Source organism: Phoca vitulina, unplaced genomic scaffold (assembly GCF_004348235.1).
Source record: "Phoca vitulina isolate PV1807 unplaced genomic scaffold, GSC_HSeal_1.0 scaffold7, whole genome shotgun sequence".
Lineage (NCBI taxonomy): Eukaryota > Metazoa > Chordata > Mammalia > Carnivora > Phocidae > Phoca > Phoca vitulina.
Window position 1 is genome coordinate 7,769,637 of NW_022589710.1, and position 27,530 is coordinate 7,797,166.

Here is a 27,530-nt window from a genome sequence, read left to right on the forward strand (position 1 = left end):
GCTCTACAACCTCTTATAGAGGCCCAAATGTCTGAAGACTAAAACCTGCCCAGATTTAAAGTTATGGGATAAATCAGATATAGCTATTCCAATCCATTTCACAGATTTTCTTACCTAGAAAACAGGATTCTTAATACACTAAAGAAATATTTTCAAGTCCTTCAGAATCATTCAATAGGTAATAATGATAATCTATTTTAATCTACCTATCATTTTTTAAACTGTAATCTGAATTCCTTTCTATGTACAAAAAAGGGTTTTCAAAAAGTTGTTTAAATGGCTAATAACAGGGGCCCCTGGGTGGCTCAGTCGTTAAGCGTCTGCCTTTTGCTCGGACCATGATCCCAGGGTTCTGGGATCGAGCCCCACGTCGGGCTCTCTGCTCACTGGGAAGCCTGCTTCTCCCTCTCCCACTCACCCTGCTCATGTTCCCTCTCTCGCCATCTCTCTCTCTGTCAAAATAAATAAATAAAATCTTTAAAAAATAAAAATAAAAAAATGTCTAATAACAAAGCAAAAGAACAGTGGAAATTTCAGCCCAACACAGACTTTCACATTAAAAGTCTCTGCTCTTCCATTAACTAGATGACTGAATTTGGCCAAGTCACACTTAAACCTTTTAGCCACAATTTCTTTAACTAAAACTGTTTGGGTTGAACTAGATGATCTTTTGGTAACAAAAAGAATAATAATCTAAAATTTGAAGGTTTTGCCCCTCCCTGATTGTTTCTAAGGACACAATACAATTCAGACTTTTTTTTTTCTTTAAGGTGGGGAGGGAGGGGGAAAGGGAGAGGGAAAGAGAGAATCTTAAGTAGGCTCCATGCCCAGGGCAGAGCCCCCATTGCAGGGCTTGATCTCAAGACCCTGAAATCATGACTTGAGCTGAAATCGACAACAGGGGCACTTGGGTGGCTCTGTAGATTGAGCATCTGACACTGGATCAAGTCCCATGTTGGGCTCCCTGCTCACTGGGAAGACTGCTTCGCCCTCTCCCTCTGCCCCCCTACTTGTGCTTGCTCTCTCCCTTTAGTTCTCTCCTTCTCTCAAATAAATAAAATCTTTTTTTTTTTTTAAGATTTTATTTATTCATGAGAGACAGAGAGAGAGAGAGAGAGGCAGAGGGAGAGGGAGAAGCAGGCTCCCTGAGGAGCAAGGAGCCCGATGCAGTACTTGATCCCAGGACCCTGGGATCATGACCTGAGTTGAAGGCAGATGCTTAACCGACTGAGCCACCCAGGTACCCTAAATCTTAAAAAAAAATAAAAAATAAAAAAAAAAGGAAAGAAATGTCTGTCTCTAAAGTGAAACTCATGTTTTAAGTTTTTAAAACTGTATTTTTTTTTTTTTTTAAGATTTTATTTGTCAGAGAGAGAGAGAGCACGAGCAGGGGAAGCTGAGGCAGAAGAAGCAGGCTCCCCGCTGAGCAAGGGCCCGATGTGGGACTCAATCCCAGGACCCTGGGATCAGGACCCAAGCCCAAGGCAGACGCTTAACCGACTGAGTCACCCAGGAATCCCTTTAAAATTGTATTTCATCACAGCAATACATTTGCATGGCTTTAAAGGACAAATAGAACACAACCCATAAAAGAAAATGAATCAAGACTTCCCAAAATTAAAAACTTTGTTCTTCAAAAGATACTGTTAAGAGAACTTAAAGAAAAGCCTACAGATTGGGAGAGGATATTTGCAAGTCACATATTTGATGAAGACCACCTGTGTCCAGAATATATAAAGAACGCTTAAATAACAGTAACAAAACAATAAAAAATGGGAACATTATTCAAATAGACACTGTATCAAAAGCTACACAGATGGCATAAAATGATGCTCAACATCATCAGTCTTTAGGAAAATGAAAATTAAAGCCACCACGGACTATGAAGGGTCTGAAACTTTACCCTACTTGCATGCTAACATACTGTTTCTTTTGAGATGCTTCTTTTTAGCATTCAGGATGATGGCCTTTGTATGTTTTTTTTTTATTATTAATTTTATAGTGTAATTGGGAAGAATCCTTTCAATCTGGAAACATCTTTGAAAATTAACATTCTGTAAATGTATTCCAGAAAATTTCCTTTTATTACTAATTTAATTTCTTTTCAAGAGCATTTTACTTGTTCTCTCTGAACTCCTAGTCAGATGTTGGCCCTACTGAACTGATCTCTGAATTTTCCTATCTTTTCAGTCCCATTTCCTCTTTCCCCTTTTCTCTTTTCGGAGGGTGGGGGTGGGGGGGTGATTCTTCAACCTTATCCTCTAAGTTTTATGTGGAAATTATTTCTATCACACCTTTTACTAATAGCTCTTTTTTGATTTCTGATTGAATTTTTAGAGCTTTTTAAATTCAATTAATTAACATAATGTATTATTAGTTTCAGAGGTAGAGTTCAGTGATTCATCAGTTTATATAATACCCAGTGCTCGTTACATCCCATGCCCTCCTTAATGTCCATCACCAAATAACATCCTATTTGTTTTGTAGAGGTATTATCTTCTCTCAGTCTTTTCAGAAGAGTAATTATAGTTTTGAAAATCTGCTCCCTGTTTTCTTTTTTTTGTTTTGTTTTGTTTTGTTTTGTTTTTGTGCTCCCTGGTTTCTGAGTTCCTTTTTTCTTTGCTTCCTTTATCTCCAATTTCCATATTAAAGTCTTTCCTAAAATGTTCACCTTTAAGAGTGAGGCACCAAAAAGCTAACTGTATGTATTAGATGGGTGAGGTTTTGCCAAAGCAGCTGGCTTCACTTCTGCATGATAGGACAGAGGCTCACCATTTCACTGGCAGATCCCAACTGTCAGTACCATTAAGTCTTTTCTATTTAATGTGATAAATTTCAACATTCTGCCTGGAAGGGGTAAGACCCATGCAAACATACCAGAAGCCAAATACTAGAAGAAAACAGGGGATTTCACTGCTCAGCTGGAGATTCAGATAATCCTCCTGTTTCCAGTTAAGTAGATTCTATCCTAGAGTTGCTTTACTTCTTAAGAAATCACAAATCATGGTTCAGCTTCACTGGAAAATATACCACCATAGGTGGAGGGGTGTTCAGCTTGCTACACAGGATAAAAGAAGAGATCTGAGATTCTAACTACCTCTTACATAAACTTTAAACCAATATTCTAATTATAACCCCCTCTAAATCCAATCCAGATGTATCTGATACCTCTAATTCCATAGCCTTTGGAGCTTTGCTGGCATTTTATGATTTTAATTGGCTTGTTCCTTTTCTTATTATTGCTCCTGAATGTCCTTAGATTTAAGGCATGTAATATTCCTCCACATTCTTCCCAACTTCCATAATTGTTAAACTGACCCTATCTAATGTACAGTACATCCTCTCATTTTTTCTACATATGCAGTTTTTTCGTTCTTATGTGTTAATGCATCTTAAAAAGTCTTTAACTGTAATTTTAACAGAGGTTCCAGAAGGCACACAACTAAAATGTGGTTTTATTAATCCATCATGCTTAAGAAAAAGTCTTTATGGATTTTGTAACAGTTTTTTTTTTCTTTGCCAACTATTTATTTACTATCCTCTCTCACTGTAAAAAGAAAATCAATGGAGTAAAAAAATTAAAATGTCCAGATGAGGAGAAAATAAAAGAGAAGCCAAGGGCAAGGTTGGTAAGTAAAAGGCTAAAAGTCAGTGGGGGGTGGAGAAGCATGTATGCAGGGCACAAATATGGCAAGATTCCAAACACAATAAAAAGAGAAAGGGCGCAACTACTGGAGGTTCACAGGTAAATCAAACCAATTATTAAGAAGCAGCAGAGCTTTTCCCAGTTGCAAGATCTAAGAGAATTCTGTCCTCTCATGAATCCTCATAAAGTAGATGCTTTGTGACACAACGCACTATGCATCCTCAACATCCCTGCTACAATAAACCAACAAATACAAGAATGACATTCACTCAGCAGAGTCTAGTAAATATTACTCTGGTAGGGTCACATTTCAATACAGGACACACAATATTTCATCATAGCTAGCACTAACTATGTGCCAGGCATTATTCTAAATGCTTCCCTATTAATTCATTTCTTCTTCACATTAACCCTACCATCACTATTTTACAAGTGAGGCACAGGAAGGTTAAATATCTTGCCCAAAGTCATAGCTAATAAGTGGCAAAGTCACAATTTAAAATCCTCCTCAGAATTCACATTCTAAACCATTAAGCATACTGCCTCTAATAATATGATCTAAAATTTACCATTGCTCTACTGTTAAACATTAAGATTGCTTCTAACTGGGGCGCCTGCATGGCTCAGTCGGTTAAGTGTCTGCCTTCGGCTCAGGTCATGATCCCAGGGTCCTGGGATAGAGCCCCGCATCAGGCTCCCTGCTCGGTGGGAAGCCTGCTTCTTCCTCTCCCACTCCCCCTGCTTGTGTTCCCTCTCTCGCTGTGTCTCTCTCTGTCAAATAAATAAATAAAATCTAAGATAAAAAAAATAAAAAGATTGCTTCTAACTTTTTACTATTATAAATAAGAATGTGATAAACATCCTTCTGCTAAAAACCTCAACGTGTTAGATCATTTCCCTCATTCTTAAGAGTTTTCAAAGGCCCGAATAATAGCTGAAACACACATACTTGCATTAGTGCAGATTCAGAATATGTAACTATACTCATTAAGATGGAAATCAGCCTTGATTAAGAACAACTATTACCTAAACATCTATGGACACATGAATGGATAAAAAAAATGTGGTATATACATGCAATGGAATATTACTCAGCCATAAAAAATGAAATTTTGTCATATGCTACAACACTGCTGAACCTTCATGACATTATGCTAAGTGAAATAAGGCGGTCAAAGAAGGACAAACACTACATGATTCCACTTCATGAAGTATTTAAAGCAGTCACTCATAGAAACAGAAAGTTGAACGGTGGTTGCCAGGGGCTGATAGGAAGAGGAAACAGGGAGTTGCTATTCAATAGGTATAGAGTTTCAGTCATGAAAGATGAAAAAGTTCTAGAGGTGTACTCTACAACATTGTGCTTATGGTTAACAATACTGCACAGTATACTTTAAAAACTGTTAAGAGGATAGATCTCATGTGTTTTTTAAACACAACAGAAAAGAAACCTATTAAGGTCTTAATCTTGCAAAGGCAAGAAGCTTTACAAGAAAATTAAGTCTGGTGTGGAGATTTAATTCAGATTCAGGTGTGCTAAACTGCAGTCCTCTAAATATTTATAAATTCTATGAACTACTTAGCCTGATTAGCTAACAAGCTTAAAAATGCATAGTACTTTTGCTTTTTATCTTATACCACAAAAATATTCTGTGCTTCCTGAAATCCACAGGAAAGAAAATAAGAGCTCTATCTGATGTTAAATGTTACTGAAGAGACCTTATTTCTCAGAAATAAAAACCCTAAAGCAAAGGCTTATGTTAACTTGAAATTTTTAGTACATGTTTTAAACAAAAGCATAATATCATGAAATACAGCTAAGGTATGAAATAATGCTAGTTTTTAAACTATACATATTATTCATTTCTTAAGCTCTAAAGGAACTCAATGTTAGTTTCTTTCCATTATCTTTTTCTTTCCTATGTCTTTCCAGAAAACTTATGTTTTCAAGGTGACATTTAGTTGGGGGGGGGGGGAGTTAAAAAAAAAAAAGTTCTACCTACTTATTAATACCTTGATTCATCAAGTCTGTATTAACCAAAGGTACATCTGATAGAAAACATCAAATTTTGATGAGGACATGAAGAAATTTCTGGTGGGAATGTAAAATAGTTTAGCCACTTTGGAAAAGAGTTTGGAACTTCCTCGACAAGGTAAACACAGAGTTACCACATGACTCAAAAATTCCATTCCTGGGTATAAACCCCAAAAAACTGAAAACATGTACACCAATGTTCAAAGTAGCATTAGTCTCTATTTCAAAATGTAGAACCAATCCACAAACCCAACAAATGGACAAGGAATGGATGAACAAAATGTGATATAACCATAGAACAGAATATTATTTGGCAATAAAAAGGAATGAATCACTGACACACGGATGAAGCTTAAAAAATATTATGCTAAGGTAAAGAAGCCACTCACAAAATAACCATTTATATGAAATGTTCAGAATAGGGAATCTATAGGAACATAAAGTAGATTAGTGGTTACCTAGGGTTGGTGGTGAAAGGAGTGCAGGGGAGAATGGGGAGTGTTGGCTAGTGAGAATGGGATTCTTTTTGGGGATGAGTATTTTCAAAACTAAGACTGTGATGATGGCTGAGAGACTCTGAATATCCTAAAAACAAACTACATATTTTAAATGGCAGAAATGTACAGTATGTGAATTTTATCTCAGTAAAGACATTAAATTTTAAAAAGTGTAACTGGTGGCTTTCTGAGCCCAAACATAACACAAAACCTTGTTTCTTTCATACTTGTGTGTAAGTAACCATTGCTAGTCCAGTTATAGAGTACCATTATAATTTATTGAAAATACCCTAGCAAAAATTTAAATCAGGATGTTAAAATAGCTCTGAACTACATGAAATTACTCTCAAATTGAAATTTAAATTTTGCACCTATTTCAGAACTATAGCCAATTTCCTGGTATCAAAACTTAAGATAGATCAATTTAAAAAGCACCTAAACAGAAAATTTATTTGCCCATGGTACCATGTAGGAGGGGAAGTCTTTAAATCTGAACTCTACCTGCTTTAAAAATTGTTAACAGTAGTAACAAGAAATTAAAGAGATTCACAGTACCCATTATATAAGCAATGTTAACCTATAAGTACAGGTCATACCTTTTGATTTCTTGTCCTTTTTGCTTAGGAGATTCACCTCCATTCAGGATCTGTTCTAAGTTCTTTGTTTCTACTGATCCATTTGGTTCTGAATTGGATAGTCCAAGTAATGACCTTACCCGCTGAGACCGTACATCTAATATTGTATCTGTGTAACCTACTTCCTGAAGATATCTAGAAGAGAAAATTTAAAATATTAAATCTCATATATTAATACCTGCAAACTTGTTAACTCAAAATCATATCAAGGAATTTCAGAAAAGCCCATAACCCTATAAAATATAGTCTTCCTTTGCCTCAAAACTTTCTTCTCTATAGACTAGTTCCAATTCTAAGAGAACAAGGCTAATTACTAACTGAAATTTAATTAAGAAAGCATACAGTATGGCTAACACTAATTAAGGGCCAATTATCCTGAAGCCTAAAAAGCCCAAGAACCTTAAAAAGCTTTAGGAGTTGATGATATATGTTACTTTAAAAAAAAAAAGTCCACAAAGTAGTAAAGAATGAGTAGAACTAAACCTCAGAACTGTGACATGCTAAGTTTAAACCTGGGCTCTTGGCCAGAGGATGATGCACAGGTTAGTTCTCCCTCTAGGATCTAAAATCTGGTACTGAAACTTTCTGTATATCTAATCTAGGATCCAGGATGAGATCTGAAAAGAAGAAAGGGACCAGATTATGACATAATACATAATGGGTCATGAATGGCTTTGTGTGATAAAGAATTTCTTCTTAAGGTATTTGACAGGCTAAGGATGTTAAAAGGAGTCTTAGACACTACTGGAAAAGAACAAAAGATTTTTACATGAAAACTAACGACAGGGAGACTGGTTAGGACACTAACACAGCAAGAAATAAAACTGAAGAGAATAAACGTGAGAAAAATAAGCAAGATATAATCTTAGAGACCTGGTGCACAAATAAACATGGTAGCAGAATGAAAGGAGATACAAGAATTTTAGAAAAATTTTAGGTTTCTAGCTTAGATGGTGGTTCTATTCAATGAAATGAAAAATAAAGTGTCCGAATCTGGTTTATAGGGTACCTAACAGATAATCATGTCGTATCTACAAAAGTGACATTTATTAGGCACAATAATAAGAAAGGTCAAAGAGATTGGACTCAGTATACAGATTTGGGAGTCATCAGTGTTTGATGGTATTTAAAGCCATGGATTTAAATGAAGTTACCCTGAGAAAAAGCTCTAGAACAGAAAGCTTGGGGACACAGACATCTAAAGGGCTAGAAAAATAAGAGAAAATAAAAGAAAATAAAAGCAAGCACTTGAGAAATAAGGGTGGGAAATGACAGCGGGTAGTAAGTAAGAAAAAAGAGCTCAAAAAAGAATGAATAGTTAATGTCAAATATTTCCAAAAGATCAAATAGGAACAAAAAAGGTTTCTTAAGTATGTTTGTGAGTAGCTTCAGTGTAGTATCAAAGTGGAAAACAGAGTACACAGCTGAGAAATGAACAAGGAAGACTACGGAAATAAACTGTCAGAGAAAGATGTGGAGAGACAGAATATTAATCCAGGCAACAACATTAGGCTTTTATAAGAGAAATACTGTATAAGTGATTTCTCTACAGCTACTGTACTCTTCTAACTGCAATTCTCTTTTGGGGGGAACAGCTGCCAGCACACTCTAACCATGCGGCGGTCTGAATGAGCAGCCAAGATCTCACACAACTAGGTAAAAATAACTGACTCATGGGCGTTTATTTGATCAAGTTAAGCCAATTCTGACTAAAACAGGGGGTCCCCTGCCATCTGGAGAAAAGTGGTTTTCAGTAGAAAACACTGTAACTGATACACAGAGGAGAAGAAAACCAGAGAATAAGAACATATCATGGGTGTTTCCATTCCCTGAGAAGTCCTCAGGTATATGTCAGCTCTTGTCTTCCGGATACTCAGTTATTCAGCACTTTCCTCAATTCTGCTAGCATCCTTCCAAAGAATAATCTGTTTTTACTGAAGTTTGTTCAAGTTTTAGTCACTAAGAGTTTGGACTGATAGTTTCAAGAGTTTGAATGAAACACCAGAAACTAAAGTGATAAATATGAGGTTTAAATACATCTACAGAAAGGAAAGCAAAAAGTTAAGGGAGTTCTCACCTGAAAGCCTTCATATTTTCAGTGAAGTAGAACCTGAGGTGCTCTAATGAGTACAGGAGAATGTGCTGAGATAGGGTAAAAGTTTAGAGTATCTGAGGTATAATGGGAGCAGGACATGACCGGGGTTATGGAAAATCGCTCTCTGTAATGTTTGTACAGGAAACCATGAATATGTAAGGGCATTCAGAGGACTCTGTGATTTTTCTCCAAGATTTAATTAGAAACAGAAGCAGCAGACAGCAAGACTGAACTAGGGCTGAGATACTGCAGGTATAGTAAAATGACTGGTGGGAGAGGGGTAAGAGAGGGCAGCAAGAAAGCTAGGGGTCCTAGCAAAAGGGTGATGGATGATGGGGTCTAAGGTGGAGCTAGGTAAAAATAAAAACAAGAAAAGCCGACATCAACAAATAAACAAAGTAAAACCAACCAGAGCTCAAGGAGCTTAAGGAGAAAATGAAGTAGCCAAGAATCGAAAGATCAAGGTAAGGTCAGAGGGCAAATAACATGGGAGTTGGGGGTGGAAAAGGTGGAATATAAGACAAGTGTTGGATCATGGAATATTCCAGAATAGGGTAGTTCTAGGTAGTAACAAGATCAAGGGTCTGACCACATTTCACAGGGTTACTGAAGTAAAGCTAAACATGTATAGAGTTGAGAAGGTTGAATAATTGTAAATTACCCAGGCTATCAGTAGTACACAGGTATCAAAGCTTTAAAAATATAAGGCCGAAAAACAAATAGATAAAAGACAATAAGTAAGATATGCCACACAATTACTTCTAATACAGCAAAGAATTCAAACATCAAAAAGGTTCCTCAAAAATTCAAGTAAAAGTAGGATTTGGCAAGCCACTTATGAAAGGTTTCAGATAACCAGTTAAATTCCTCTATAAACCAGTAACACTCCCACTTAAACCCAAGTCTGTGAATTCTGCAGTGATGGGAATGAGAGCATCCACAAGTATGAACTCTATATTGTTTTTGTTCTCGCCTTCCAGTCATCCAGTTTTTATGACATTCTACCCCACAAATAAGAAAACATCATCATCCTGAGCAGTGTTCAAAGGAACATTCAGAGGAGACAAACTTTAAAAAGATCGAATAGTCTAATAAAGCAAGAGAGCAATTTGAAAACTCTACACACTGTCCTATAATCACCAAATAATTTTTCACTTGCAAAGTGACTGAATATAAGCACTTTCATACCTAGATCCTTAAAGAAAGCTGAAAATGAACCATTACTTACTGTCTTAACAGCTGTCTGCCTTGCTTCCATGTTAACTGGCTATTCTGAGGTGCTGTGGGAGCTTCTGTGTCTTTGGTTTCTTCTAAAAATTAACACACAAACACAAAAAGATGATTTCATACACATTATTTCAACTCTTGAGAAAATATTGTCGAAGTTCTCTCAGGGATAAATTCCCACAAAATATAACTATTTTATAAAGGACAGAAATAAATGAACAACTATTATTTACTGTGGGTCACTCATTTTAAATGTGTTTATCCCAATCAACACTCAGGTACAACCTTCCTTGTTTTAAAATTGGGAAAACCCAAGAGTACATCAACTATTCTACTAGAGATTCAAAAACCAAAAGACTAGGCTTTGAAATGAAATGCTAAAAAGTAATATATTTTTTTTTTAACTACCAGAATTCTGCTGGGTTGAATGCTTTCAAAAATAAAAAGCTAATATTTAATATTTACTTAAGCTATTCAAAATCAACACTTAGGAAACCTAGTATATATAAAACTACTGAATAACTTAATTTTGAATCTGTATCAGTTAACTTAAAGTCTATATCATAACATTTTATATAATCAATTTCATTTTAAGAACTAAAACTTAAGGGGTGCCTGGGTGGCTCAGTCGTTAAGCGTCTGCCTTCGGCTCGAGTCATGATCCCAGGGTCCTGGGATCAAGCCCCGCGTCGGGCTCCCTGTTCTGCGGGAAGCCTGCTTCTCCCTCTCCCACTCCCCCTGCTTGTGTTCCCTCTCTCGCTGTCTCTCTCTCTCAAGTAAATAAATAAAACCTTTAAAAAAAAAAAAAAGAACTAAAACTTAAACCAGAAAATAGTTTCTACTACAAATAAAAAGTCATATATTATTCTGGAATAAAAGTATACACATTAAGAGAGAGTTTAATAAATACTATAGGGGGGTCTGGGTGGCTCAGTCGGTTAAGCATCCAACTCTTGATTTCGGCTCAGGTCATAATCTCAGGGTGGTGAGATCGAGCCCCAAGCCAGGCTCCCCACTCAGTGGGGAGTCTGCTTCTCTCTTTCTCCCTCTCCTGCTGGCCCCTCTCCCCACTCTCTCTCTCAAATAAATAAATACATCTTAAAAAAAAAAAATACTATAATCTGAAGTGAGTCAAACTCTCAATAAGTATCCCTAGAGAGATTTAAAACTATGTATCAGCACTAATGATATCACAGAAATATTTTCCTATAAAGTCCCATTATGAAAATAAAGATAAAGCAGAGAAGAGAGGATCATAGAAGATCAGTCCTCACACTGAATGTTGACAACCCTTAGCATGGCTCACAGTTGTTGGGCTCCTAGACTCCTCAGAGTCATGAGAACAACTACTGGTAGCAGGCATTACTTCTCTAAGCCTAACAATCCCATTATTAACATCTTTTCATTCTTACCCTGAACACAGGAATTTCTAAGATTTCTAGAAATAATTATTTCACCCTAATAGCCTACTTTTCTATTTATACCATTTGTTTACTGTGTAATTACATATAATACATAACCACTGGAGAAAAAATACATTTTTAGAAGGAACTATAACTGCCCCAAATCCTATCACCAAGTGTTAGTACTTGAGAATTTATCAATCCCTATTTTTCATCTCAAAATACATAAACTCCTTTCTTAAAAAAGGGGGGGGGGCAATGTGTGCACTGTACTATAAGCTGCTTTTGACAACATATTTCAACATTCTCTTGATGGCAATAAATATAGATTAATATCATAAAATTATTCCATAGAAAGTATATTTAATTTAACTAGTCAACTAATGTTGACATTAGTTTCCACTTTTCCCTATTATAAATAATGCTGCTAAGGACATCCTTGAAGTACAACAGAAGCATACAGCTCAATGAATTTTTTAACACACCAATATAACCAGTTCCTCAATGAAGAAAAAAAACATTTATCAGCACCCTGAAAGCTTTCCTTGTGCCCTCTTCCAATCACTAGACACTCCAAAAGGATATCAATACTATCCTGATTTATAAAACCTAGATTAATTTTTGAACTTTATATTCATGAAATCATTTATATCAATTTTCAGTTTTATGTTACCTGTCCATGTTGTCAGATGTAGTTACGAGTTTGTTCATTTTTGTTGCTAAAGAGCATTCCACTATGCTAAAATATCACACAGTATTATGTACCCATTCTAACATTGCAGATCATTCAAGTTGTTTCCAGATTTTTATTACAAGATACTATATACAAGCCTTATGATGAACATATGTAAGCCTTTTAAGGAGTAGAATACCTAGAAGTAGAATTACTGGGCCACAGAGCACGCTGCTAGGGCTATGTTCCCTTTAGTATCACTGACAAACCACTTTTAGAGCAGTTCAATCAATTTTCAATCCCAACAGGTTGTTCTAAATCCTCATCAACACTTGACCTTTTTTCTCTTTTGTATTTTATTTTAGCCATTCTGGTAGGTGTCTAATTGTATACACTGCAGTTTGGTTGTATTTCCTCAATAACTAATAAAATTGAGTCTCATTTCATCTACTTATTGGCCATTTGGATCTCTTCTCTTATGGGCTGTCTTTTCAAGTCTTTTGCCTATTTTTCTACTGTTAGATTTTTTTTTTTTTCCCCTAAATGTATGAAAGAGAGCTCTTTACATATTTAGATACATAGGGTTAAACCAGTTTAGGATACATACACATATTGGTATTACTGAGGCACAGGTATAAAAACATGCATATCTTGTACTTCTGTCAAGACAATATTTTACACATTTTTTTACATTTTGATTTATTTTGTGTATATATAAAAGACAACACTAATTTGTTTAATGTCTATCTCAATCCATACTTTGATGTAAATAATTTTATTCCATTTTGTTTTCATGTTGTATTTTGCCCATCCCTTCGTTGTTTTCCCCTGCTCAACACCATGAAGTTTTTCTACATCAATAAGAGCAATCTATCTTGCTATTATTGTTCCCAGAAATAAAATACTTGGATGTCATTGTATTCCTCATTTTAAGGAAGTTTTAATAGTTAAATTTTTACAGATAAAAACAGAGTTGTTTTTAATCTTACCTCAGTTGTAGGCAGTAGAGATTTATCTGCTAATGATCTGTTTTATACAAGTTGTTGTACTGAGACCAGCTAACCAATTCTGACTCTAGCTCCAGGAACAATGCAGCTGCAACTAGCCACCTTCCTCACGTTTACGAAGACCAAGTTAGGGGGGGATAGCCCTCGAGTTAGAAAATGAATACTTATTTTGTGAATATTCTAACCATATTAGAAAGAAAAGGAGTCAAAGAAAAGTTCTGAATTCATTAGGTTGTGTGAAGCTACTCTACTCCCTCTAACTGCAATAAGACTACTGTAGTAAACAAGGCCCAAAATATATAGACTTTCCGTCTTTTTATCACTTATTGTTGCTTTTCCAAGGATTAGGCCACAATATTGTTCCCTACTATCAAAGTGAACCTTCATAATCACTGAAAAGCCAGACCAAAGGAAACCCATGCAGGATGCTTGTGTGGCTCAGTCGGTTAAGCGTCTGCCTTCAGCTCAGGTCATGATCCCAGGGTCCTGGGATCGAGCCCCGCATCTGGCTCCTTGCTCAGCGGAGAGCCTGCTTCTCCCTCTGCCTGCCCTTCTCTCTTTTTCTGTCTCTGACAAATAAATAAAATCTTAAAAAAAAAAAAAAAAGGAAACTCATGCTGCTCATATTTTTTTTCTTAATTTTATATATATGCCAACAACCTGAAGATATAATAAATGGTAAAATTAGTAAGTGGAGAAAAATCAACTGCAGGTTGTATGTATGAAGTGTTTTGCCAAGTTCTAAGTACTTAACATTAAACTTAATATTAATAGTATTTAATATTAAACTAAAAACCAATTAAATTTTTAAAACTTACTCTGCCACCTAACTAAAAAAAAATCCATACGTAAGTTTTATTTTCCCTACCATATATGCTTTGACTTTATTAGATATGGTACAACTATAGGAGAGGAAAAATTGCATATCCAAATAAAGACACACTTTTTTCTTGTCTTAGTAACCAGCACCCAAGAACAGCACAGAATTCAATCTGACTGCACCATCAAAATGCGTATATGAGTTCTAAATATACCTGAAATAAGAAATTGATAATATTCCCAATATTGTATAATATAAATCAAAATAATCCTCATTTATTATTAGATGTTTAGACGACTCAAACTGTATTGCTTCTCGGCCTTTTGGTTAAGATCAAGTGTAGACTACTCAAACTGTAATCATATAGAACCCTCAAGTTATCATTAAACTGTTAGCCTTTTCCTATATCTAGCCATCTCTTCCCAGCATAACTGTTCATCAGATACTACTCTCACCCTCAATATCCATTCATTTAATTTAGTGCAAGATGCAAAATTTAGTATAGTTGCAAGATGAAGTGAAGATTTTTTTTTTCCTTCTCTTAACCTTATTTGGCTGCCTATGAGGTTTCCAAATTCAATCAAATTTCCAATTTTCAGAATTAAACTGTGTTAATCACAGCTTCTCCAGTTAAAAAGAACTTTGTAATAATAAAAAATTAAGCTCATATGGGCTAAGAATTACCTACAAGTATAGAAAGAACTGTTTCATTACCTTTCACCTCTAATTAATACCAAAAATGCACCCACAATTTTACAAAGGTTTCAACACAAGGAAAACAGGATAAATAGCCTCAGGATTGAGATGTAGATAAAACTACTTACTTTATTCATTTATTATTTTCCCAAAACACTAGATAATATTACAGTAGTCAACCATTTGACTAACCAATGCTATCAAAGCAAAATGAGGGTGAAGAAAACATGTCTGTTACATAAAAATGAGCTTAAACCAATTTTTCTTGAATTGGGTCAGAAGGTTAACAGAAGAATCAAGTTTACCTGATTCAAAGGTTGGCATTTTCAAATCACCTTGGTTCAGTTCTGTGCCATATTTTAATTTGTGATATTTTGCCCTGAAAATTCAATAATAAATTGTTGAAAGAGAATATTTTCTCCTTTTCTACACAGTTAATACTGGTATACATTTCTCTAATAACAAATAAAACATAGTATGTCTGTTTTTAAGCTTTACTTGCAAAGGAAGTTAGGAAAAAAGGTGCACTGCTGTGAAAGAAAAAAATGTAAATTACTCAATTAACATATACACCTGAGTAAAGATAATTTTTTCCTGATCTTTAAAGAAAAAAAAAAAATCCCAAAACTTAGGTTCCATAACAAAAGACAAAAATTATTTCCATTTTAAAGATTTAAAGCTTTTCTTTTCCCATTATAAGAATCAAATCAAAGTATCATCTTGTATTTTGGGCAGGGTTTCATTTCTTTCAAAGAGCTTTTTTTTTTTTAAAGTAGATTATTAATCTCTTTTATTCATGCATATTTTTTAAGATTTTATTTATTTATTTATTTATTTTCCATTCAGTACATGCCCTCTTTAATACCCATCACCAGGCTAACCCATCTCCCCCACCCCCCTCCCCTCTAGACCCCTCAGTTTGTTTCTCAGAGTCCATAGTCTCTCATGGTCCGTCTCCCCCTCCGATTCCCCCCACTTCAAAGAGCTTTTAAATACACTGTACACTAGTATTAAAAAAAATATTGTTCTATTACAAAATGAGGTACACATACCTTTCTTGTTTTAATGCATACTCTAACATCTTTATTCTTCTTACTAAATCCTTCTTCAAGTTTTCTTGACCTTTTCTTTCTCCTTGCAAAAATGCTATCCGGGCCTAAAAATATAAAAGATTCATTTATTTTCATTTTTTCCTAACAATACATAGGGAACCAAAAATAAGAAAACGTGACAGGAAGTTTTAAAATTCATAGAAACAGTCAACCAAACTTTGTTAGTAACACAATTATTTTAAAAATAAACATGACTATAAATCAGCAATTTGCTTACAATCTTAAAGTCTTTAATATTAGTAATTTTTACATAACCATAAAAGGAAACCTTATACATAAAAATTGAACTTACTTCCTAACATATAAGTCACAAAGAACTAAAAACTATTATTTTCATAAATAGATAAAATATTTTTACCAAAATGAGATACTGGTTGTTTCAAAAAACAGTAATAATACCTCAAAAGCATTTTATGAAATACTTAAAAATTTATAATCTTTTCTATTCTACCCACCCACTCCAAATTCTTTCAATTCTTGAAACAACAACACCACAGTATTGCAAATAGTTTAAGTAAAGCCACCAATGTTCAAAGAACTCATTACTTTCTCTTGTCATTTTTCTACTGTGAGAGGAATTTTTTTCTTTTTAATTGCCTTATTTCCTATGAGAAGTAACTCTCATCTTTTTCTGGCCCCTCCTATCATGTCAGTCCCCTTTATACACCCAACACTAAAGAGTAATGTTTAAAGAGACTAGCATCTGTGTGGAGACATTTGCCATTATGCACATAATAACAATAAAATTAACTTCCACATAGGGGAGAATGCTCTTGCTGAGATAACCTATAGATGTATTTGTTGATTAAGAAAAAGGAAGCTACTTAGTAACCTAAATCATGATTAATGGAATCAGAACACATGAATTCAGCTGAATGATGTAACCCACTCAGTTAGGATCTGTTCATTTCTATAAAAGAAATAGCCAACAGACCAGCTAAATCAAACTGATTAATAAAAACATAGGACTATTAAATGCCGACTGCCATCAAAACGAGCTCTTCTCTATTCTTTTTTTTTTTTTTTTAAGATTTATTTTATTTATTTGAGAGAGAGAGAGAAAGAGAACGAGCACAAGCAGGGGAGAAGAGCAGAGGGAGAGGGAGAAGCAGACTTCCCCTTGAGTAGGGAGCCTGATTCCAGACTAGATCACAGGACCCTGAGATCATGACCTGAGCAGAAGGCAGACGCTTAACCGACCGAGCCACCCAGCTGTCCCTCTATTATCCTTTAAAAAAAACAAAACAAAACAAAACATGAGGGGTGCCAGGGTAGCTCGGATCAGTTAAGCTAAGCACTGGACTCTTGATGATCTCAGGGTCGTGAGATCGAAACGAGCTTAAGATTCTTTCTCTCTCTCTCCCGCCCCCCCACCACTGCTTACTCTCTCTCTCTCGTTCACTCTCTCTGAAATAAAAAAGAAAAAGAAATCATCTATAACTCCTTAACACCTGAGATGTTAGCTACATAACACTTCCAAATACAAATTTCAAAACAAAACCAAAACATCTAGGAGGGATGGTAACTATTCAGAAGCTAACAGTCTAATATCCTAAAGAGAAAAGTTTGACTCTCTTGAGCCACAAAGCAAAAGCGAAACGTCAATTTCATCACACAGCCTCAAGAAATTCTAAGTTTTTTGCCTGTATCAACTTTCTTTTTTTTCACCACAGTAAATGCAGTCACCATCCATTGTCACCATACAACACCCTTACAGTATTACTGACTATATTCTCTATGGGGACTTTTCATTCCCTAACTTATCCATTCTGTAACTGGAAGTTGTACCTCTTTTTTTTTTTTTTTAATTCATTCGAGACACAAAGATACAGAGAGAGAGCGCGCGCATGAGCAGGGGGAGAAGCAGTGGGAGGGGGAGAAGCAGGCTCCCTGCTCAGAACCCTGGGATCATGACCTGAGCAGAAGGCAGACGTTTAACCACCTGAGCCACCCAGGCGCCCCTGGAAGTTGTACCTCTTAAACCACTTCACCTATTTTGTCCATCCCCCCAACGGCCTCACCTCTGGCAACCACCAGTTCTCTGTATTTATGATACTGTTTCTATTTTTTGTTTGTTCAATTTACTTTGTTTAGATTCCATATAAAAGTGAGATCATATAGTATTTCTCTTTCTTTGGCTTCTTTCACTTAGCAGAATACCTTCTAGGTCCATCAATGTTGCCCCAAATGGCAAGATCTCATTCTTTTTATGGCTGAGTAATATTCCATTGTGTAATATTCCATCGTCTTTATCTGTTCAACTATCAATGGATAATTAGGTTGTTTCTGTACCTTGGCTATTGTAAATAATGCTGTAACGAACACAGGGATGCATATATTTTTTCCAATTAGCATTTCCAATGTGGGGCTCGATCCCAGGACCCAGGATCATGACCTGAGCCTTTGTTTAACTGACTGAGCCACCTAAGCACCCCAGAACCATCCTTGTACTGACTTCAAAAAAAAAAAAAAAAAAAGCAAAAACCATTATCACATACTATTAAAGCATTATGTGACTCCAATTTCCAGATCTTATAAGCATACTGTAATTAGCAGTGGAAAAAGATGAGAGAAGCTTATTTTATTCTGCTTCTTAAAAAGCAGTAATCAGGGGCGCCTGGGTGGCTGAGTCGGTTAAGCGTCTGCTTTCGGCTCAGGTCATGATCCCTGGGTCCCAGGACTGAGTCCTGCATTGGGCTCCCTACTCAACAGGGGTCTGCTTCTCCCTCCCTTTCTCTGTCAAATAAATAAATAAAATCTTAAAAAAAAAAAAAAAAAAAAAGCAGTAATGAGTGATTTTCCAATGAGAAAGGCACTGAAACTAAGTGAAAGTCTCAAGGTCCTCTAAAGGATTAAAAAAAAAAAACCCCTAAACAGTGGCAATGTTTCCTATTAGAATCTTACACTGTTGTCTATGTGCTACTGAAGCAGACAGTAGAATCTTATGTTATTGTGAGAATTCATTCTCATTTCTTGTCTTGGCATTTTCCTATTAAAAACCATCCATCCATACAGAATCTAGTACATTAAACAAGCACAAACTACATTAAAAAAGCAAGAATCCCACAGCAGCTTTTGAACAGGAGTTGAAGGAAGATAATTCACAAACAAAAAGGACAAAAAAAGGTGAGAATTCATTAAGAAAATACCTTTAAAAGGACATGTCCTAACCCAAACTATGTGGAGATGAGGATAAAAAGAAGTATCAGATATCTCATGACTGCTGGACATGGCCTTATGACCTCACATCACAGAGTATCTACATAGATATTCTGATTCTGACTTAAAAGGTAAACGTTATGTCTGATAGTGATAAAAAAAAAAAAGACCAATTAAGTAAGAGACAGTGTTTAATAAAGGTTCACTGACAACGAATTCCGAGCTGTTTTTACAGGTCATAATGCACCATTAGTAGCATCATCTCAGCAAATAAATACTTTAAAAATGCAAAAAAAAAAAAAAGTAGGGACACCTACACCACACCTGGGTGGCTCAGTCAGTTAAGCCCCTGCCTTTGGCTCAGGTCATGATACCAGAGTCCTGGGATCAAGCCCAAAATCCAGCTCCTAGCTCAGCGGGGAGCCTGCTTCTCTCTCTCCCTCTGCCCCCCCAACCCCCGCTCATGCTCTCTTTCTCTGACAAAATAAACAAATAAAATCTTTTTAAAAAAAAGTAACTGCAAAAAGCATATTTACAATGGCAACAAAAAACAAAAGTATCTAGGAATAAACCAACAAAAACGTGCAAGATCTCTGCACGAAAAACTGCAACCTGTACAAAAAAGACAACCTAAATGGAGTAGCAGACTCATAAAAAACAATTTTCATGCAAACTGTGAGTTAATGCAATTCCAATTAAACTTTCAGTGTGTGTGTGTGTAACTTAACAAAATGATTCTAAAATTTATGAAGAAATTCAAATTGCCAAGAACAGGCAAGAGAATCCCCAAGGAGGAAATGGTAGAACCTGCTCTACCAAAAAGTAAGATGGTTTATAAAACTAGAGAAATTAAAACAGTGATTGGTGCAGGGATAGACAGATAAAGAAAAAAAAGAAAAAACCCAGAAACAAACCAATATATATGAGGTCACATGATTTATGAAAATAGAAGTTCAGAACAATAAGAATGGCCCTTTCAGAACTTGTGCTTAGTGTACAGGGTAAACATATGGGGGAAGGGAGATAAAATAAAACTTCTGCCTGATACATCAGTTGTAGGAGGATTACAGATCTAAATGTGAAGACAGAACAATAATGCTTTTAGGATCTAATATATATCTTCAAAATCTCAGATTAAGGAAATAATTCTTTAACAAAACAAAACCATTTAACCATAAAGAAAAGGAACAATAAATTAATTACCATTTTAAAAGTTCTGTTCAAGGCACAGCAGGGATTAGCAACCTGCTTCAGGCTTGTTTTTGGACAGCCCCAGAGTGAAAAATGGCTTAAAAAAAACCAAAAGAATGTCTAACACAGACCCAATAATGGCCCATATAGCCTAATACATTTACTATTGAAGTTTATAAACCTCCTATACTATTATCAGACAAAAAAGATTAAAAAAAAAAAAAAAGACTGCAAGAGACAAAGGACATTATATATTAATAAAAAGTTCAATAAAAAAAGATATAACAATTACAAATATTTATGTACTTAATAAAATCATCAAAATATATGAAGCAAAAACTAAAGGGGGAAACAGTTCCACAGTAATAGCTAGAGACTTCAATATCCCACTTTCAATAACAGATCAAACAATCAGAAGATAAGGAAACAAGAGGACTTCAACAACACAATAAACCAACTAGATCTAACAGACATATATAGAACACTCTACCCAACAACAGAATACACATTCTTCTCAAGTATGCATGGGATATTCTCCAGGATGGACCATGTTCACCACAAATTAAGTCTCACTATTAAAATGATAAATACCATAAAAAAATTTCAACACAACAAAAAAAGAAATCAGTAACAAAACTGGAAAAGTCATAAATTAGTAGAAATTGAACAACACACTCTTAAGCAACTAATGGAACAAATCACCAGGAATATTAGAAAATACTTAGGAATAAAAATGAAAATACAGCATACCAAAACCTACGGGATGCAGCAAACGCAGTGCTGAGGGGAAAATTTACAGCTATAAATGCTTATATTAAAAACAAGAGGGCGCCTGGGTGGCTGAGTTTGTTAAGCGTCTGCCTTTGGCTCAGGTCATGATCCCGGAGTTCTGAGATGGAGCTCCTCATCGGGCTCCCTGCTCAGAGGGGAGTGGCTTCTCCCTCTCCCTCTGCTTCTCCCCCAACTTGTTCTTGCTCGCGTCTCTCTCAAATAAATAAATAAAATCTTAAAAAAAAAAATCTCAAATTAACAACGTAGCGTTACTATTTAAGGAACAAGAAAAACAACAAATCAAACCCAAAGGTAGCAGAAGGAAAGAAATAATAAAGATTAAAGCAAAGACAAACAACATAGACAACAAAAAAACAGGGAAAAAAATCAACCTGATTCATCAAAAGTATCAACAAAATTGACAAAATGTTAGCTGGGTCCACTAAGAAAAAAAGAAAAGACACAAATATTAAAATAAAAAATGTAAGTGGAGGCATTACAACCAATTCTACAGAAATAAAAGGACTGAAAGAGTACTATGAACAACTGCACACCAACAAACTGGATAACCCAGAAACATAAAACCTAACCAGACTGAATGATGAAGAAAGAGAAAATCAGAAAAGACCACTTATACATTGATTCAGTACTCAAAAATCCCTCATACAGGCGTGCCTGGGTGGCTTAGTCCATTAAGAGTCTGACTCTTGATTTAGGCTCAGGTCATGATCTCATGGCATGAGACTGAGTCCTGTGTCTTTGGGCTCCCCATTCAGCAGGGAGTCCACTTCTCTCTTTCTCCCTCTGCCCTTCCCCCTGCCTGCACGTGTTCTCCCTCTAAAATAAATACATAAATCTTTTCTTAAAAATAAAAAATAAAAATCCCTTATACGAAGAAAAACCCTGGACATGATAGCTTTACTAGTGAATCCTGCCAAACATTTAAAGAATTAACATAAATCCTTCTAAAACATTTCTAAAAATTGAAGACAAAATATTTTTTAACTCATCAATGCCAGCAATGCCCCATACCAAAGCCAGACACAAACACTGTAAGAAAACTACAGACCAATATCTCTTATCAACACTTACGTAAAAACCCTCAACATAATACTAGTAAATCAAATTCAGCAGCATATTACAAAGACTGCACATGACAACCAAGTGAGATTTATTCCTTGAATGCAAGGATGGTTTAACACAAGAAAACCAATCAACGTAAGGCACCTCATTAATAGAATAAAGGGGAAAAACTGCAAAACCATTTCAACCGATGCAGAAAAAGAGTTTGACAAAATTCAACACCCTTTCATCACAAAAAAAAAAACAAAAAACAAAAAACCAAACACTCAACAAACTAGGAATAAAATGAAACTATCTCAACATAACAAAAAAGCCATATATGAAAAGCCCACAACAAACATCATACTCAACAGTTTAAGACTGAAAGCTTCCCTCTAAAATCAGAACGGGGGAAAGGGGTAGGTGTGCCTGATGCCTGGGTGGCCCAGTCAGTAAGCGTCCGACTCTTGGTCTCAACTCAGGTCTTGATCTCAGGGTCATGAATTCAAGCCCCGTGTCTGGGTTCCATGCTGGGCATGGAGTCTACTTAAAAATAAATAAATAGGGGCACCTGGGTGGCTCAGTCAGTTCAGCGGCTGCCTTCAGCTCAGGTCATGATCCCAGGGTCCTAGGATCAAGCCCCACATAGGGCTCCCTGCTCAGCAGAGAGCCTGCTTCTCCCTTTCCCTCTGCTGCTCCCCCTGCTTGTGCTCTCTCTCTCTGTGTCAAATAAATAAATAAAATCTTTATATATATATAAAAATAAATCAAATCAAATCAAATGAGAACAAGGGAAGGATGCCTACGTCAACACTCCTATACAATATAGAACTATAAATACTGGCCAGAGTAATGAAGCAAGAAAAATAAAGGAATCCAAATTAGAAAAGAAGTAAAATTATCTCTGTTCATAGATAATACGGTCTTATATGTAAAAAACCCAAAAGACTCCATAAAAATGTTAGGACTAACAAATTAAGCAAAGTACCAGGATATTGTCACACAAAAATCAACAGCATTTCTTTTCTCTTTTTTTTTTTCCTTTTTTTTTTGGGGGGGGAAGGCAGAGGGAGAGGGAGAGAAGGAATCTTAAACATGCTCCATGCCCAGCACAGAGCCCAATACGGGGTTTGATCTCACAATCCTGAGATCATGACCTGAGCCAAAATCAAGAGTCAGACACTTAACCGACTGAGCCACCCAGACACCCTCAACAGCGTTTCTATCTACCATCAATGAACAATCATGAAAGGAAATTATAAAACAATTCCATTTTTAACAGCATCAAAAAGAACAAATTAACTTGGGAATTAACCAAGGAGGTGAAGGACTGGTACAGTGAAAAGTACAAAATAATGCTGAATGAAATTAAAGACTGAAATAAATGGAAACACATTTCATGTTCATGGACTAGAACACTAATATTATTAAAATATCAATACTACCCAAATTTATAGATTCAGTGCAATTCTTTTCAAAATCCCAATGACATTTCTTGCAGAAATAGAAAAATCCATACTAAAATTTGAATGGAATCTCAGGGGACCCCTAAATAGCAAAACAGTCTTGAAAAAGAATGAAGTTGGAGGCCTTTCCTTTCCTAAGTTCAAAACATACTACACAAAGCAAGAGTTATCAAGACAGTATGATACTGGCAAAAAGACAGACATATAGACCAGTGGAACAGAAATGAGAGACCAAAAATAAACCCTTAACATATAGGTCAAATGATCTTTTACAAGGACGCCCAGACCACACAGTGAAGAAAGAACAGTCTTTTCAACAGGTGCTATTGGAAAAAATGAATATTCACATGCAAAAGAATGAAGTCAGATTGTTCATACACCACAAATTAATTCAGAATGGATCAAAGACCTAAACATAAGATCTAAAACTATAAAGTTAAAAGATATAGGACAAAATCTTCAAAACACTGGATTTGGGAATGGTTTCCTGGATATGAAACCAAAAGCACAGGTAACAGAAGAAAAAATGGACAAATGGACATGATGAAAATTTAAAACTTTTGCACATCAATGGAAACTGCGAACAAAGTGAAAAAGGAATCTATGGAACGGCAGGAAATATTTGCAAATCGTGTGTCTGATAAGAGATTAATATACAGAATATATAGACCATTTCTAAAACTCAAGAACAACAGAAAACCCAATTCGAAAATGGACAAAAGACTTGAATAGGTATTTCTCCAAATAAGATACATCATTGGCCAATAAGCACAGGAAAACATGCCTTACACCACTAATCATCAGGGAAGCCTCCTATGAGATATTACACCTCATTAGGACAGCTACTATTAAAAACAGTAACAACAACAACAAAAAGCATCGGTGAGGATATGAAGAAACTGGAAACCTTGTGTAAATTGTCAGTAAAATGATAGAGCCATTGTGGAAGATAATATAGTGGTTCCTCAAAAAATTAAAAATAGAACTACCATATTACCCAGGTGCCTGGGTGGCACAGTCGGGTTGAATGGCCAACTCCTGTTTTAGGCTCAGGTCATGATCTCAGTGTTATGAGATCAAGCCCTGCATCAGGCTCTGTGCTCAGCGTGGAATCTGCATGGGACTCTCTCTCCCTCTGCCCCTCACCCATGTGCGCCTTGCACGCGCACACACGCGCACGCACGCGCACGCTCTCTCTCTCAAAGTAAATAAATTAATCTTAAAAAAAATTATATTACCCAGCAATTTCAGTTCTGGGCATATACTAAAAAAGACTGAAAGCATGGTCTTGAAGAGAAATTTACAGACCCACGTTAACAGCAACACCATTCATTATAGCTAAAACCTAGTGTCCATCAAAAGATAAATGGAGGCACCTGGGTGGCTCAGGCAGTTAAGCATCTGACTCTTGATTTCAGTTCAGGTCATGATCTCAGGGTCATGAGATTGAGCCCTGTGCTGGGGCTCTGTGCTCAGCAGGGAGAAAAATTACGTTTGTGTTTGATGAGTTTTTAATATAAATACAAAAATGAAAAGCATGATCCTTCAAAAAAAAAAGCATCAGACTTAATTAAATTTGAAAACACTTCTGCTCTCAAAAGACATTATTAAGAGAATGAAAAGACATACCACAGACTGGGAGAAAATATCTGTAAAAACACATATCTGATTAAGGATTGCTACTCACTACCTACAAAGAATTCTTAAAACAACTCTTATTAACAACCAAAATTTTAAAAGGGCAAAAGATCTGAACAGACATGTCAACAAAGAAGATACACAGGTGGCAGATAAGCATCTGAAAAGATGCTCCAAATCACTGTCATCAGGAATATACAAATTATAACAATAATGAGATACGACTACATATCCATTAGAATGGCTGAAATCCAAAACACAGGTCAGTATGTGAAGCAACACAAACTCATTCGTTCCTGATGAGAATGCAAAATGGTACAGCCACTTCAGAAACCTGTATGGCAGTCTTTTATTACAAACTAAACATACTCTTACCCTAAGACTCCTCAATCATGCTCGTTTGGTACTTATCTAAATTAGCTGAAAACCTTTGTCTACACAAAAATCTACACATGAATGTTTAAAGCTGTTTTATTATTAACTGCCCAAACTTGGAATCAACCAAGACATCCTTCAACAAGTGAATGGATAAACTGTGGCGCATCCATACAAGGAAACACATTTCATCAATAAAAAGAGATGAACTATCAAGCCATGTAAAGACACGGAGGAACCTTAAATGCATATTCCAAAAAGTGAAAGAAGCCAGTCTGGAGAGGCCACATATTGCGTAATTCCAACTATAACATTATAGAAAAGGCAAGACTATCAACACAGCAAAAAAATCAGTGGTTACCAAGTGTTCAGGGATATGGGGGAAGATGAATAGGTGAAGCACAGGGAATTTTTAAAGGTTATGAAACTGTTCTGTAGGATACTATAACGATGAATCCATAACATTATGCTTTTGTCAAAACCTACAGACGAGTACAACACAAAATGAACATTAAAGCAAACTATAGACTCCAGTTAATAACATTCAAAACTGGTTCATTAATTGTAGCAAATGTACCACTCTAATGCAAGATGTTAATAAAAGAGAAAAAATGTTTTTTGGGGGGGTGGGGGCACGGCACATATGGGAGCTCTATGCCATATACTCAATTTTTCTGTAAACCTAAAATTATTCAAAATATTCATCAACAAGTATTGATGAGGATGTAGAGAAACTGGAACTCTTGTGCACTGCTGATGGGATTATGATACAACAATTACATCCATGAAATACTGTGAAGGTTCCTTGAAATATTAAAAATAAAACTATCAAATATGATCCAGCAATTCCACTTTTGAGTATATACACCCAAAAGAATTTAAAGCCAGGTCTTGAAGAGATATTTGCATATCCATATTCACAGCAGCCTTATACAAAACAGTCAAGAGGTGGAAGCAACACAACTGTCCATCAGCTGATGAATGGACAAACAAAATGTGGCATATACACACTAACGAGTATTACTTGGCCTTAAAACGGAAAGAAATCCTGCCACATACTACATGAATGAACCATCAAGACATATTGTGTCAAATGAGGCAGTCACATTAGGGACAAATATGTACAATTTCACTTTTATGAAGTATGTAAAAGTACTGAAATTGATAGTAACTGAAAGTAGAATGGTGTTTAAAAAGGAGAGGGGGAGGGACACCTGGGTGGTTAGTTAAGTGTCTTGATTCTTGATTTCAGCTCAGGTCTTGATCTCAGGGTTGTGAGTTCAAGACCCACACAGGGCTCCAAAAAAAAAAAAAAAGGGAGAGGGGTAGGAATTGTTGTTTAATGGGTTTAATGTTTCAGATTTGCAAGATGAAAAAGTTCTGAAGATCTGTTTCACAAGTGTGAATATACTTAACACTAATGAATTGTACACTTAAAAAAAAATTGTGCTAGCAATGTCCACAATAGCCAAACTGTGAAAAGAGCCAAGATGTCCATCAACAGATGACTGGATAAAGAAGATGTGGTATATATATACAATGGAATATTATGAAGCCATCAAAATGAATGAAATCTCGCCATTTGCAACGACATGGATGGAACTGGAGGGTATTATGCTGAGTGAAATAAGTCAATCAGAGAAAGACAGTATCATATGACCTCACTGATATGAGGAATTAATCTCAGGAAACAAACTGAGAGTTGCTGGAGTGGTGGGGGGGTGGGAGGGATGGGGTGGCTGGGTGATAGACACTGGGGAGGGTATGTGTTATGGTAAGCGCTGTGAATTGTGTAAGACTTTTGAATCACAGACCTGTACCTCTGAAACAAATAATACATTATATATTAAAAAAAAAAAAAAAAAAAGAAGAAGAAGAAGATAGCAGGAGGGGAAGAATGAAGGGGGGAAAATAGGAGGGGGAGACGAACCATGAGAGACTATGGACTCTGAAAAACAAACTGAGGGTTCTAAAGGGGAGGAGGATGGGGGGGGATGGGTTAGCCTGGTGATGGGTATTAAG

The 27,530-nt window shown here is 35.9% G+C and overlaps 1 protein-coding gene across 2 annotated transcripts in view; it reads right to left on the reverse strand.

Moving 5' to 3' along the window:
- The window catches only part of STRN3 (striatin 3), a 103,873-nt gene that overhangs the window by 40,206 nt on the left and 36,137 nt on the right, over nucleotides 1-27,530 (reverse strand). For both annotated transcript variants that reach the window (XM_032404894.1, XM_032404893.1), the window contains exons 2-5: nucleotides 15,787-15,890; nucleotides 15,040-15,113; nucleotides 10,137-10,218; nucleotides 6,775-6,948 (exon numbers count right to left, since the gene is read on the reverse strand). In XM_032404894.1, the coding sequence (XP_032260785.1) occupies nucleotides 6,775-6,948; nucleotides 10,137-10,218; nucleotides 15,040-15,113; nucleotides 15,787-15,890 (434 nt within the window). The remainder of the gene's footprint in view (nucleotides 1-6,774; nucleotides 6,949-10,136; nucleotides 10,219-15,039; nucleotides 15,114-15,786; nucleotides 15,891-27,530) is intronic.